At 34.6% G+C, this 14927-nt stretch overlaps 1 protein-coding gene across 9 annotated transcripts in view; it reads right to left on the bottom strand.

Annotated features, from left to right (window-relative positions):
- The window catches only part of C33H11orf65 (chromosome 33 C11orf65 homolog), a 258094-nt gene that overhangs the window by 40033 nt on the left and 203134 nt on the right, over nucleotides 1-14927 (bottom strand). For 2 of the 9 annotated variants that reach the window (XM_072953898.1, XM_072953895.1), the window contains exons 2-10: nucleotides 14612-14730; nucleotides 8384-8444; nucleotides 6633-6705; nucleotides 4987-5027; nucleotides 4235-4459; nucleotides 3173-3254; nucleotides 2001-2088; nucleotides 1345-1436; nucleotides 1178-1265 (exon numbers count right to left, since the gene is read on the bottom strand). The exons of the other annotated variants lie outside the window; for them this stretch is intronic. In XM_072953898.1, the coding sequence (XP_072809999.1) occupies nucleotides 1178-1265; nucleotides 1345-1436; nucleotides 2001-2088; nucleotides 3173-3254; nucleotides 4235-4459; nucleotides 4987-5027; nucleotides 6633-6705; nucleotides 8384-8444; nucleotides 14612-14730 (869 nt within the window). The remainder of the gene's footprint in view (nucleotides 1-1177; nucleotides 1266-1344; nucleotides 1437-2000; nucleotides 2089-3172; nucleotides 3255-4234; nucleotides 4460-4986; nucleotides 5028-6632; nucleotides 6706-8383; nucleotides 8445-14611; nucleotides 14731-14927) is intronic. 9 annotated transcript variants of the gene reach the window in all.

Raw genomic sequence — 14927 nt, 5'->3', positions numbered from 1 at the left:
TAAGCAAAGAGTTGAAGACAAAAATTTAGATCAGGGGATGTACTAAACATTACGGTGGCAGAAGCTTTTTAAAGATGGCTAAATAACTGAAAGGCTGCTTTCAAATGTTTGTCATATTTTGTTAAATTTACTCAATTTCACTATGGAAAAATATAAAAAAATTTTTTTTTAAGTATTCTGAAGGAACTGACAAAAACAAAACCCAAAGCCCCCCCAAAACCCAAACTCAGTGGTTTTATCCAGAATTAATCATCCAAAAGAAAAGTGCTATCATGAATTCATGATAATAAATTCATTTTGTGGGCATAGCAAGAGAAACGATTACACTGCCCAAGAGTCCAACTTAAAAGGATATGCACTAGCCACAATCTCAGCTGCTCTTCAAAAAAGATATTTGCACGAGGACAAATCTTAAAACACACACTGTTAAATTCTTCACCAGCTCACCCTCTTTCAACCTTCACTTCCACTGAACAGCAAGTGACCACAGCCCCTATCTTCCTTCTCTTAGCAGTAAATCTCACACGTAATTATTCATTTAGTTAATAATCCTTTTTAAGTGGCTTGTTCATTTCTCTTTGTTAAATATTACTTGGATTCATCATATCTCTTTAACATATTTCATTGTTTCTTTACATTTTTATACATTTTGCAGCAGTGCAGAAAGAATGTAATTTATTTTATATACACTGTACGTATTGCTGCTTATTGCACAAAAATACACCCACTAATGAATCTTAAAGTATGAAATACTAAGAAGCCCATGCCAGGTTGCTGTGTGATGCAGGGAAGTGTTTCACTGACATTGGGAGGAGTTGGTCAGAAGTATTAGATGGGTTAGGAATGTTTTATTAATTTTACCATTTAAATAATTCAATTTTAAGATATGTAAGTCAAGTCATACTATATGCCTTAAACTTACACAGTAATGTACGTCAGTTTTCAGTAAAATTGGAAAAAACAACTGAAATTCTGACTAATCACACGAAAATTCACTAACACATTTTCAGGAATAGATTACACTTGGATAATGAAGGAAATCTATAGCTTACCTTATTATTTTAAGTTATTTTGTACATCTAATCTGTTAGTATTGGTTTTAAAATGAAACTGGATACTATCAGTTTTATCTGTAAGTATATGCAGTATACACAGATACACACACCCCTATGCGTACCGGAAGTCCCAGGAGTTCATCAATTGAAGTCTCTGGTTCAGTAGGGTTGCTATCTGTTTGCTTAGGTACTTGAGCAATATTGCTGTCACTGGAATGTAGAAAAAAAAATTTTTAGCATTTCTCAATTAAGCAAAAACAATCAGGCATTTTAAACACAAACCGCTTACCTAGTCAAAAATTTATTAATGTTTTCTGCAAGCTTTTCTTGAAGAGATTTGTTACTTAATATTTTTTCTCGTGCATTTTCAATAACCATTTGCTGGAAAAGAAAGTTAACATTAGCAAAAGAACAGAATAGAGTATTACGTTATTTATTTAAAAAGAATCAACGGAAGCTGGATAGTTTTAATAAATCTAGGTGGAAACTCAAAAGTTATGGTGCTTCCCCCCATAGTAACACCTGACTACTACACATTAACCATTTACAAGTGTTTTCACAGCTCCTTCACCATCTCTTTTATCACTGATTACCAAGTACAGCTCCAAACTCTAGCTTTTCATGCAAGGTTTTTAATAACCTGACTCCAGTAAAAAAGCCCTATTACATTGCATAATCCAGCAACAATGTATTTTCAGCTTCCTAAACTTTTCCTACTGCTGTTTCTTTCTTGGTGCCTTTGCACTTGCTACTATTCTGAATGGACTGTCTCCTACTGTTAAATTTTGCTACTGTCTGTCCAAAGGCAATTCTACTGCAGCCTTAGAGAAATCCTGTATTTTACACATGTACACATACTATAAACAAACACATACTTGTATATATACATCAATATTTACAATCTCAGGAATACTTTCAGTTGCAAAGTTTGGGAAGGCCACTTACTTTTTCTACTGCAAATGAATTTGGATCCTGGAAATTCCGTATCGTTGAATGAGGCCCAGACAAAGTGATACTTTTCCTTTGAGATTCACTGGAACACATTTAAAAGCTTGTCTTTTAACTAGTATGAATAACAAATTGAATAACTACATACAGAGACAAATCTTAAGATCATGGTGGAACAGGTATTTTCTCTATTTGTGGTAAAAACAAAGGGCAGTAAAGTTGAAAAGCAATAATAAATTTGAATGAAGAAATAAATTTGATATGAAAACGAATATATGTATATATATGCATGACTGGGATATTGTGCTGTACACCAGTAATTAACACATTTTAACTGACTGTACTTCAATTAAAAAAAATAAAAGAATTTGAGGTCTAGCTTTATAACTTTCTAGCTATGTGTATAATCTGTTGTAAGGTAAGCTCCGACCCTCTGAACCATTTTATAATAGGATAAAACCAACTGCATTATTGCGTTTATAAAAGAATTTAACAAAAACAAAGTACACATTAAGGCTTTATAAACATGTCAAGGTTCCCATAAATGTTAGATATTGTTACAGCAGTTTTATTATTTTATGTCATTGAGAAATCTTGCCATAAAGAAGGCAGTCATCCTTGAACGAGAGATAACCAACAGTAAAAATTTCAACATAAATACCCATGGCATAGCAGTTGAGAAATCAGAAAACAGATTTTAAACTATCACCTCTTTTTTTCTGAAATATTCTTCAGACACATGAGCTAAATAGGACATGCAAAACTTTTCTCAAAGAATGTCCCTGAAAAGATTTTGATCAATTGATTTAGGAGCTTTACATATTTGTTTGTAGACCCTAAAACATACTAGTATTATTTATATTTGTTTAAAAAAATGCTTACTTCAAGAATATCTAAGTTAACATCAATTTTAAGATATGCCTCTCTATAACTGTATAGAAAAGACATTTCCAGTGAAACAGGGATATGTCACTAATTATAAAGTGCAACCTGATTTCAGGAAGGTTAGAATGTGAGAAAAAATGTGTTTTGAAATGGATATAATAATAAATAGTCTCAAGAACTTAATCTAATCTTGCTATTTTATTCACTATGTATATATCCTGATGTCATTATTATTATTATTATTTTAAGGTTACTGGAAACTTGTCCTTTTAAAAAGCATTTACCTTTTGCGTCTACCAGGAGACATTAAGCTGGCATGAGTTTTCTTTTCCTGAGGACCAGGAATGACATTTAAAGCCTCTCCAGCTGTGTTTCAAGAAAACAAAGCAGGTCGTCAAGGAAATTGAAGTTTCCTAAACTTGAATTAATGAAATAAGTAGCACTACACAATTATTTTTATATTAAATTCAGTTAGTATACACTGAGTACCTACTACGTGCAAAGCACTGAAGAAGATACTAAGATGAATAAAATATAGTCCCCATGACTTAAGATTTAATGATAAAATACAAAGTACTGTATATAGAATAGTCTCAACAAAAAAATGACATGGCAGAATGGAAGAATTATAAGAAGTATAAACTAAGTGCATTGGCTATGTGTTTTTACTCAGAAATGTTAAAGAAGTTGGAGAAAAAACTGGAAATGAAGGAAAATGTAATGGATGGCAATACATTTTACCTGCACAGAAGAGAAAAAAGACTGGTCTAAGAACTAAGAGAGGTGGCACCTCAGTCCTAATTCCAACTCTTGTTATTAATCAGCCTTCTGCCCCTTCATATTATGTGTTTTTAATAATTTCAAGTACACAAGAAGGAAGTAGTACCAGATGATCTCTAAATTTGTCCCTAGCTCTAAGTGCAGCCAGGAATATGTAGGATATTCAGCATGTAGAGATGGAGGTTAACTGGAAAAACATCCGTCATTTCAGGACAGACTAACGTGAACAAAGATAAGAAGGTGGTGAAATATAAGTGCATTCCTTTTAAAATCAAATAACGTGGTCTTTTCTGTTAATGAAGAAAACTGAGAATTAGAAAAGAGTTCAAGGTTGGACCTCAGTTAGAAGAGATAGAAGATTTGCAAATGTTAGCCACTACATATAAAAACAGATTAAAAACAACAAGTTTCTTTCTGTATAGCACAGGGATTTACCTCAAGTCTTACTTCTAGCCTCCTGTCTATTTTTTGCTATAATTTAATATGACTATAAAGACATTAGCACATCATCTCATTTATACAATATGATTAAAAATAAAATTTAAGAAAGCAAAATTTACACTTACTGGTCACAGTGTCTTGTGACTGTGAATGGTTGACCACTACAAAATTAGACCTCAAAGGAGCTGAAATTTGGCCAGTCGGCCGAGTAACTTGCGCAGCTGTCAAAGGAGAAGTAGTAAACTGTCCTGAAAGATACGGTAAAGTCAGCACCTCTGAACTGACAGGAGCTGACTGAGACGCAAGCCTTCTCTGCCATTTAATTTCTGCAATTCCGTTTCTTGTTCGGGCTGAAACAAATGAGCATTTAAAAAATTAAGTCAGTATCAGAGTAGTTTGGAAACGTTAAGAAGTCTACATGACACATGTTCTACTGCGTATTTAACACAATGGATCTACAGATCGAAAAACAGCCCTTAAGAATATCAAACAAAGTTTATGTGATCATTTCATAAGAAACAAACTGAGTACACTTAAACTTTAGAAATCTAAGAGCACATTTCTTCTGTAATAACACACTGGTAATACCTCCACAAACTACGAAACAAACTTATGGACTAGGAATTAAAAGGTGTGAATATATGAGAGCCAATGACAAAAATAAGGAGTGTTTAAAATGTGTATTTTTATAATAAATGAAAGTATTACTTCCTAATATGCTTGATAACAGTACTTAAGAAAAGCAGTTTAAACAAAACATATACATATATATGTGTATATATATGTATAAAAAACACACATGTATTATTAATTAAAATGTTCATCTGAGTTTAAAGTAATTCTTAACATTATATATAGTTTAAAGTTTAATACCAACCTCTCTGATTGGCAGCAAACCCTGAAGAACTTTGCATGCTCCTGATAAACAAAAGTAGTTAAACATTAAAAAAAAACTGCTGCTGCAGAGATACATTTTAATTTGTAACAGTCAGACCTGAAGTAAATGATGAGTTAAAAGGCAAGAAATCCCCCTCAGACAAAAAAGATAAGCACTTTTTCTGGGTAACCAAATCTTATTTGCTTTAGGAGAAAAACAGCACGGCATGTAAACATACACACACACACACGCACAATTTTAATAATCAAGTTTCTATCCAATGCAATAAGCATTAGAGAGCCCTGATACCCCATTAAGAATACAAGTTGACTTGAATTTAGGAACTCAATATATTTAAGAAAGCTATAAATTAAATTTTGCAATTATTATCCCTTATAACTATATAAATGCCTTCCTAGAGAAATTCTGATTTTATATATAACTCCATACATAAATACTTCAGAATCCAAGTTGATTTCAAAGGACATCCCGAGTTTATGAAATTTATGACTGAAATTATTTCATCCAACCTGTGAAGAAGGAACAAAGTGAACAAGAGAAAAATCACAATACAGGTTGTTTCTCCTTTTACTATGAACTTACCCATGTATTTTGTAAACAGTCAGGCACTGTGCCATTGTCCTAGGAAATCTGTCAAGTAAGTCTCTACCAATAAGAGCCACGAAACTTACTGAATTGAATAAGCATTTTTATTAACATACAAACCAATCTTGGAGAATACGTGGCTAACAGCCTTCTTTTTTTAATGTAATACCTTGTCAATAAAATAGTGCAATAACTTATAACTATTCACAGGTGTTAATTAAATTTTGTATTTGAAGATTGTTTGCAAGGGGAAGAAAGACAAGGGTCAGGAGAGGGGGAAAAAAGGTAAGATTACCAAATTAAGATGTGGTACACAGTTAGACAGAAAGCATTTGGAGCCATTTTAGCAGTTTAAACTGAGGAAGGAAATGAGGCTCCTGCTGAATTTAAGTGAGGTATTGACTTGAAGCTGTGGGACAAAGGATAAGAAACTACGGTTTTTGTACTAGACTCTACAGTTAAATAGGATATGTTATAAAATTGATACCTATTCTAAGGATGCTGAAACTGGCATTCCAAGGCCATGCCATAGGTAGAGGGTACATATCAATCTCATGCGAAAGTTCTAAGAGTAGAAGATTCCAGAAGTATTATTATTCAATCTTGTTTCTTTACGAGGGAAGAACCACGGCAGCATGGATTCCATGCAAGAATTTTCTCTATGTGGAATGAAGATGCACCTGTGCAAGAGAACTCACATGGGTCAGGGCTTAGGAGATCTATATTCACACAAGACTGGGACTAGATTTGTATTTAGCCAGAGATCTGCCTCTGAATTGTTATGGGAACCTGGGAGTGTCATTAAACCTCTATAGGTCTCAATTTCTGCACTTCTAAACATTTGATTAAAGTAAACAATTTATCTAAGATTATTCCAATCAAAGGCAAAGAAATATCAATAACCTCTAGAGTAATTTCAAAATTAGATCAGTGTTATTATATAAATGCACAGTGTGGATCGTAAAATTTAAACGTGAAGTGATTCTTACATGTGCTTGCATTCCAAAACCATCATGCACATTCTGTTAAGTTTTTATTACCTGATCTGAGAAAGTGTATGGTCTAACTTCTTCCACAGAGATGACATAACTGCTGGGACATCATTTGATGTTTCTAAATCATAAGAGGAAAAGTTTCATAATAAACACAGTTCAAGAAAATTTATCATTTAATTTGAACAGACACAGCAATAAGGAAAACTTTTCTCTCAGCTGTTGACATTATGTTGGGAACTGAAAAATAAGCATATTTTGTAAAATGACCTGCAAAGCTATAATAAGGCTGCTTTCTTTGCTTAAGCCATTGAGAATCAGATGCAATACGAATGAAAATAGACATTTGTGAAACCTATGAAGCTTTTCAGATCAATTACTTTATATACTTTTTCAATTAAAAAAGATAAACTATTTAAAATCTTTGTTCTATCTGATATCATGTGACACTGAAAGTGAATTAAAGTAATTTGATTTATAATAATTATCATAAAGATCATACAAACTTCTGTGAATGTGGAATTAGGATTCTACATTCAATGTTTTCATGTCCAAATCACTATGATTGCTCAGCAACCCCTTAAAAAGTCTCATCAGTTACTCTACTTAGATTATAGGTAAAATTTCTGGGGATTAATTAGTCTTTTTCAAGATGTGTTCTAAAGCCATGACAGGAAACTCATAAGGTATTTACAATTTTCACTATATACCTAACAAAAGCTCAAATCAGAGAAAGCTACCCAACATAAAAGTGGGCTATAAACCTTTGTACTGTAATAACATATTATTTCTGAAGTCACTTACACTCTAAATATTCCTGGAAGACAGTTATGATAGTTTGGGAAAAGAAAACCTTGGCAGAAAGAACAAGTAACTTATTGAAGAGTTAGAAATGAAAATTCAGGCCCTGAATGTCCAGACCCATTACTTTCTACAGCTTCTAGTCTGTGATCTTGGAAAAGTTATCTGGCTTCTCTAATCCTCAATTTTCTGATATGTAAGATCTAAACAATCAACACCTCCCACCAGATTACTTTAAGGGCTGAGACAAAACATGAGAGCACCGGGCACAGTGCTGCATATAGGCAGCACTCAATACGCAGTAAGCTTATTTTCTTTAATGTTATCATTTATGCTAATTAATTCCTTACTGCTGGGTCTTTTGTTAACATGCTGCAAGCTATGGAAATTACCAATATGGGAGAATGAATCTAACTTTCCCCCTAAGACATTAACTTATGAACGTGTTATTTTATGTTCTGGTGAAACATAGCCAGAATTTCATGACTGGCTTCTGTGTCTAGATTTATACTACAAAGAACCTGAAGTATTAGTCTGAAATTTTAAAACACATAGCAATGCTTGTTCATCAGGGTAGATACCCAAAGTTAAGAGTTTCAGTTGGGGGAGGGTAAGGCTCATTGGTAGAGTATGTGCTTAGCATGCATGAGGCCCTGGGTGGAATCCCCAGTATCTCCATTAAATAAACAAACAAACAAATAAATAAATACAACTAATTACTCCCCATATTTCCAAAGAGTTTTATTTTCTATCTTTAAAAAAATTTATTTACTGGTTCTGTTTGATAACATTCAGATTTGCAATTCACCAATCAAATAGAAACATACACTATTTAGTTAGACATTTCCCAGTAAAATTTTTCTCATCATAACTAAGACAAGTTTTCTTATGGCTTTTAAGAGATATTAATATCCTTTAAAAATTATTTCTAACTAAAACAATTAGATAAATGCTATATAAAACTAACAAAAAAAATTCTCTGAACCCTGAATTCTTACCTTTTGCTTTCATAGCTACATATTCATTCAAAATTGTTGTCAAGTTTTTTCCAAATAAAGACTGAAAAGAAAAAGATCAAGCATTACATGTAATGCTAGCAATAGTTTCCCACCATGAAACATTTTATCATAAAACTTAACAGCTGGATTACAGAGTAGCTGATGAAGAAAGGATGAAGAGAAGGTCATCAGAAATTAAAACAGCCACTCAAGTCGGGGGCGCAGCGAACCTTCCAAGGGTAAAGAGCCTCGTCCGACTCAGATACTGTGAGTATGTTTCTTCAGCTAAGACAGTCCAGTGGCAGAAAAGCGGTTTCCAGCTGTGATGTAGGGATCCAGTCACACAGATAAGGCCCCCTGATCTGCCTTTTCTATTCTGAAGCCGTGTGAACCTGCCGAAAACTGAGTGTGAAAGATAACCTTCCGAAGGATCAGTATCTTTCTGTTTTCTCTTCTGTCCTTTCGTAAAGACACTTCCATCCCTGTTCCTATCAGTACTAAAAGGCAGGTTTTTATTTGCTCAAGTTTGAGGTCATATAATAGAAGAGGGAAGAGCAAAGACTTCCAAAGCAGACAGTCTGGTTTTAAGTTCAACACTTGCTGTACGTGTGACAAATCACCTAGATTTTCTAAGGCTTACTTTCATACATAAAAATGGACACGTGAATTCTTAATTAATATAATATTTTGTTCTGAAGGTTACATGAAGATACACGTAACATATCTAAGACCAATGTCTAACACACAGTAGGTAATTACTTCCCTCTCCCCTCCTGAACTTTCATAGCAGATTCCTACTTTGTCCTTCAGTGTTATTTAAGGCCTGAGAGGTTAGGGGATTTGACTGTTCCTAAGTTGATCATTACACCTTGCTTTATTTTAGTAGTTAAAAAATAACTGCTGAATGAAGGCTATACAATGAATTATGTCTGCACAAATTCAGGTGAGGTCACGGCAAGAAGGTTGTCATCTATAAGCCAGGAAGAAAGCCTTCACCGGGAACTGGATCAGAGGCACTTGATCTCAGTCTTCCCAGCCTTCAGAACCCTGAGAAGTAAAGATGTGGTTGCTAATGTGCTTGCGGCTGCCAGGGTGTTACTGCAGTGGGCCCCACAGCACACAGGGCCACACAAACACACAGAAGTGCTAATCCACACACACACAAATCTGCATTCCTGCATATATCTGTACACATATTAAAATAAACATCTTCATACAGAAATCTGACTATATAATTTAATGCTACAGGTTTGACTCTGATGCTTATTTTATCCTCTTTCTCAAAGAGGGAGAAACTTGGCTCCATTATCTATATTAACTTATACTTAAAGTATAAGTAAAGTATACTTTAAAGTTAAAATTTAACTTTAACTTGCTTTTGTTAAAATTGTTAATTTAGAAGAACTCAGAAGAATTTAAGATTCATTCACATTATTATATGAATCAATAGTGTTGCTTTTTATTGCTTAGTAGTATGAATATATCACAGTTTGTTTATTCATTCCCTTGCTAAAAGACACCTTGACCACCACAGATAAACAAATTAATTAGTGGATAAGTTTCTGTGTGAACATAAGGTTTTCAATTCACTTGGGTAAATATCTGGATGTGTGAATGCTGGGTCACATGGGATGTGTATGTTTAATTTTATAAACAACTGCCAATCTGCTTTGCAAAGCAACTATATGATTTTGCATTCTCATCAGCAATGAGTAAGAGGTTTTTCTTGCTCTGCAACCTTGCCACCAAGGATCTGCCAATTTTTAAACTGCTTTTTATACTAGCCGTTGTAATATGTTACATATTGCTATTTGATAGGAGAATTAATTTTCATTTTTCTAATGACTAATGACGTGAAGTATTTTTTTCACATGCTTATTGCCATCCATATATTTTCTCTGTGGGTCTTCACATCCTCTTGCCTATTAAAGAAATTCAATTCTTTTTCTTTTTTTAATAAAGTTTCTTATATATTCTGGGCACAAGCCCTTCATATGTGAGTTGCAAGTATATTCTCCTAACCTGTGGCTTGTTATTCTTTTAACACTGTCTCTTATAAAGCAGAAATTTTAAATTTTTATACAGTGAATTTATCAAATTTTCATTTTATAGTCAATGCTTCCAGTATTATGTCTAAAAACTCAACTGCCAAAACCAATTTTACACAAATTTTCTCCTATGTTTCCGTCTGAAAGTCTTATAGTTCTCAGTTTCCACATTGGTTAATTTTTGTATGCAATATGTATACAGGTTCTATTTAAAAAATCTGATTGTCTAATAGTTCTACCATCATTTGTTGATAAGACTATCCTTTCTCCAGTTAATTGCCTTTGTACTTTTGTCAAAATCACATTTGGGCTCTCTATTTTGTTCCACTGATCTTATGCCTAACCACCTCCTAAAGCCATTCAATTCAGATTACTATAGCTGGTTAGCAAGCCTTAAAATCAAGTAATGTGAGTTCTGGAATGTATCCTTTTTAAGAACTGTTTGGATTACTCTAGTTCCACAGCACCACTCAAGCAGTACCTGAGTCCCTCTGCAGCAGATGCTGCTCTGAGGGGCCGGCCCTGCACCTCACGTGCCACAACAGTAGTGGCTGGGCCTCAGACACCTGGGTTGAAGGACAGCCCTGCCTACCAGCACACTCGCGGCCCAGACACAACAGGAGGGTGTATGCAGGCCACGCAGCGGATACTCCTGGAGCACCTGGCTCTGGTGCCAGGGGGATTGTCCCACTGAGCCCACAAGTCACCTCTACCTTATGCCGCTCTTTCAAGACCAGGAGATGTAGCTGGTCTACTAATACACAGAAACAAATTCAGAAAGCAAGGCAAAATGAAGAGACAAAGGAGTATCTTCCAAACAAAAGAACAAGACAAAAACCTCAGAAAAAGAACTCAACAAAACAGATTAGCAATTTACCAGATAATGAGTTCAAAGTAGCAGTCATAAAGATGCCCACCAAACTTGGGAGAAGAATGGATGAACTCAAGTGAGAACTTCAACAAAGAGACAGAAAATATAAACAAGAACCCACCAGAACTGAAGAATACAACAAATCAAGTGAAAGAACACTACAGCAATCAATAGCAGATTAGAGAATGCAGAAAGAAATGGAGCAGCAGTTTGGAAGAGAAGGTTGTGGGGAACACCCAATCAAAAGTTTTCTGTTTTTAAAATGAGGACAGTTTAGGGGACCTCTGGAACAGCATCATGCATACTAACACTCCCACAATAGAGGTTCCAGAAAGAGAAGAGTGAGAGACAGTGGAACAGAAAGTCTATTTGAAGAAATAATGGCTAAAAAATTCCCTAACCCAGCAAAGGACAGGAAGACATCTAAGTACAGGAAGCACAGAGTCCCAAACAAAACGAACCCAGAGACCCAGAACAAGATACTTCATAACTGTCAAAAGTTAAGGACAAATAGAGAATCTTAAAAGTAGCAAGAAAAAAATAACTAGTTACATACAAGGGAACTCCTGTAAGATCAACAGCTGATTTTTCAGCAGAAACTTTACATGCCAGAAAGGGCTGGCACTAAATATTTAAAATGCTGGAAAAAAACTGAACAACCAAGAATATCCTACCTAGGAAGATTCTGATTCAGAAGTGAAGGAGAAGTAGAGTTCCCCAGACAAACAAAAGCCAGAGTAATTCATCACCACTACACTGGCTGTACAAGTAATGTTTAAAGGGACTTCCAGCTATAACTAGAAACAAGAAAATTATGAAAGAAAGAAATCTCACTGGTAAAGACAAACATACAGTAAAGGTAGTGGATCAACCACTATAAAGCTAGTGTGAAGGTTATATATGTTATCTACAAGAGACTCGGTCAGATCTAAAGCACACACAGGCTGACAGTGAAAAAATGGGAAAAGATATTCTTTGCAAATGGAAATGAAAAGAAAGCTGGGGTAGCAATACTTACATCAGATAAAATACTTTAAAACAAAGACTAACAAGAAACAAAGAAAAGCATTCCATAGAGGGATCAACAATTCTTAACTGGGTGCCACTTAAAAAAAATGAGCTATTGCCAATAAACCAATTCAACACAAGCTGATCTGATACTAGACAGCAAGTTAATGTTAAGAATGTGATTAGGACTTATCTGGATTTGTGAATAATGTTTTTGGTAGCTTGAAAGACAGTATAAAGTATTTGGCAGACAGGATAAATTACCTACAGATTACAACTTATTTTATAATGCTGTGAATTTAAAAAAATCTAATAAAGATTACTGAGTATTTTTCTCTGAATACTCTCATTTTTAAAAATTACAGTCATTAAATAAATGAAGAGCCCAAATGTTTCAAATCATTTATAGTGAAGATCCAAAATCCCTGAAACTGACGGGTTCATATGTGTCATTTATTTAATTTTTAAAAAAGCAATTTAATGTTCACAAGAAAATCAAGAGGAAGGTTACAGAGATTTTCCACAAACCCCTGGTCCCACGTATGCACTGCCAACCCCATTATCAGCATCACTCCCAAATATGTTTTAAATTTCAGAATTTTTCAGATTTTGAGACACTATGGACATAAAAGTAGATACTATGTAATAACTCCTGTGGTGTCTGGAGTGGCACCCCACGATCAAATGTTAACATTTCTACAACTAAATGCAAAAAGTTACACAAAGTGGAATTTAAAAAAACGGCTACAAATATCAGTTCAAATTAGGTTCTGCTGTCAAAAGAGTTGTGAATCTGTACCACTCTCCTAAAATGCCACCAACAGTTTGCTGATGCTGAGTATGCTCTTGGTAGATATTCAGTAAGTCAGGAGAATCACTTCCTAATCGGTATCAAAGTGAAAGCTGTTTAGTTCCCTTAGGGAGACACAGGGCTTTCGGTGTCACATCATCAGCCAAACCCTCTTAAGTGAATGGATTAGTTGGAGCTTCTGTTTGTTTATTCTTGAAAAAACTGTGTGAACAACAGAAGGATGTAAATGGTACCTTGCAGACCAGACATATTTAATAAACAGCCATTTCATTAAAAAAAAAACCAAATTGTTGGGATCTTGACTATAATGAATCTATAGATCAAAACTGGGAGAACTGACATCTTAACAATACTGAGCTGCTCATTCCATGAACACAATTTATCTGTCCTTTTATTCAAGTCTTTGGTTTCTTTTGTGTGGATTTTAGCATAAAGATTCTATGCATATTTTGTTAGATTTACTACCTATTTTATTTTGTTTGTTGGGTAAGTGGTATTTTTTAAAAAATTTAATTTCTAATGGTTCATTGCACATACAAAGAAATATGGTAGACTTCTGTATACTTTGTATTGTGACCTTGCTAAATTCTGGCAATTTTGTAAGATACTTTTAGGTTTTCTCCACAGAAAATCATGTTGTCTGTGACAGCTGAAATGAACCCACAGACCTGTGTTTAAAATGACAAAATACCACCTCAAATAATGTAGTTCTGGCATTTGTCCATTATATACCAAACAATGCTCTGTTGGTCTAGTGATATTTAAAAAAGAGGTGACAAGATATCAAAATACCTGTTTTATATTTGTCTGAAGCAAGCAACTACAGGAAAAGCAGACACAGGAAAGGTTAGACTGCTATGAGCCACCACAGACCGGGTGGCTTAGACAACAGACATTTTTCTCATTGTTCTGCAGGGCGGGAAGTACAAGATCAAGGTGCCAGCTGATGTGGTCCCAGGAGAGGACCAACTTCCTGGCCTGGAGATCTCCTCCTCTTTACTGTGTGCTCACATGGCCTTTTCTTGGTGTGTGCACACAGACATTTCTCTCTTTACTTTTTAAATCCCATCATGAGGGTCTTAACTTCATGACCTAATCTAAACCTAATTACTGTCCAAAGCCCCTACCTTTAAATACCATGAGGGGCAGGGTTTCAATATATGAATTTTGGAGGGATGCAAATATTTAGTCTATAGTAGGCAGTAAACAAGTAAGCACCAGCAGAAGTGGGGGTGAAACTGATTAGAAATGAAGGAGTCATTATGAAACTGATTCTCAAAGGCAAGGTTATAATTCACTTCCCAGTTCTGATGTAAATATGTGAAAAGAAGAGCTAGACTTCTTTGGGTCTTATCTACTCATGCATGAATACAAAATATCAAACTTTCTGCCCATTCTGAGTTTGCTAATGAGCTGATTTTTAAGACTGTGTTTACAGTGTCTTATGTTGGTCAAGAATGAAATATTTCCTTAAGGAACAAATCACTCACCAGTAAGCAGGCTGGGATAAAACCTTCATCTGTGCAGTGTTCTGCATATTCTTTTAAATTTGAACTTTCCAAAATGAATGTCTGGCAGGTAGAAGTGAGGTTCTCCTGTTGTAAGTAACCTAAGTGAAAAATAAAATGTAACTGAGTAATTTCAGTAAATTTTGAACTTGTGATAAAACTGCTGTTGAAAATACTAGAGCAGTTTCATACCACAAATGCAACTTCAGGTGAACGTGATGGGATTCTGCAGCCTTGCCTGAAACACCAGTTTGTGCTGCAGTACAAGGCAGAATTCATCAAATAGTTGTTTGATAAG

Source organism: Vicugna pacos, chromosome 33, assembly GCF_048564905.1.
Source record: "Vicugna pacos chromosome 33, VicPac4, whole genome shotgun sequence".
In the NCBI taxonomy this organism is placed as follows: Eukaryota; Metazoa; Chordata; class Mammalia; order Artiodactyla; family Camelidae; genus Vicugna; species Vicugna pacos.
This window is presented reverse-complemented; position numbering and strand designations above follow the sequence as displayed.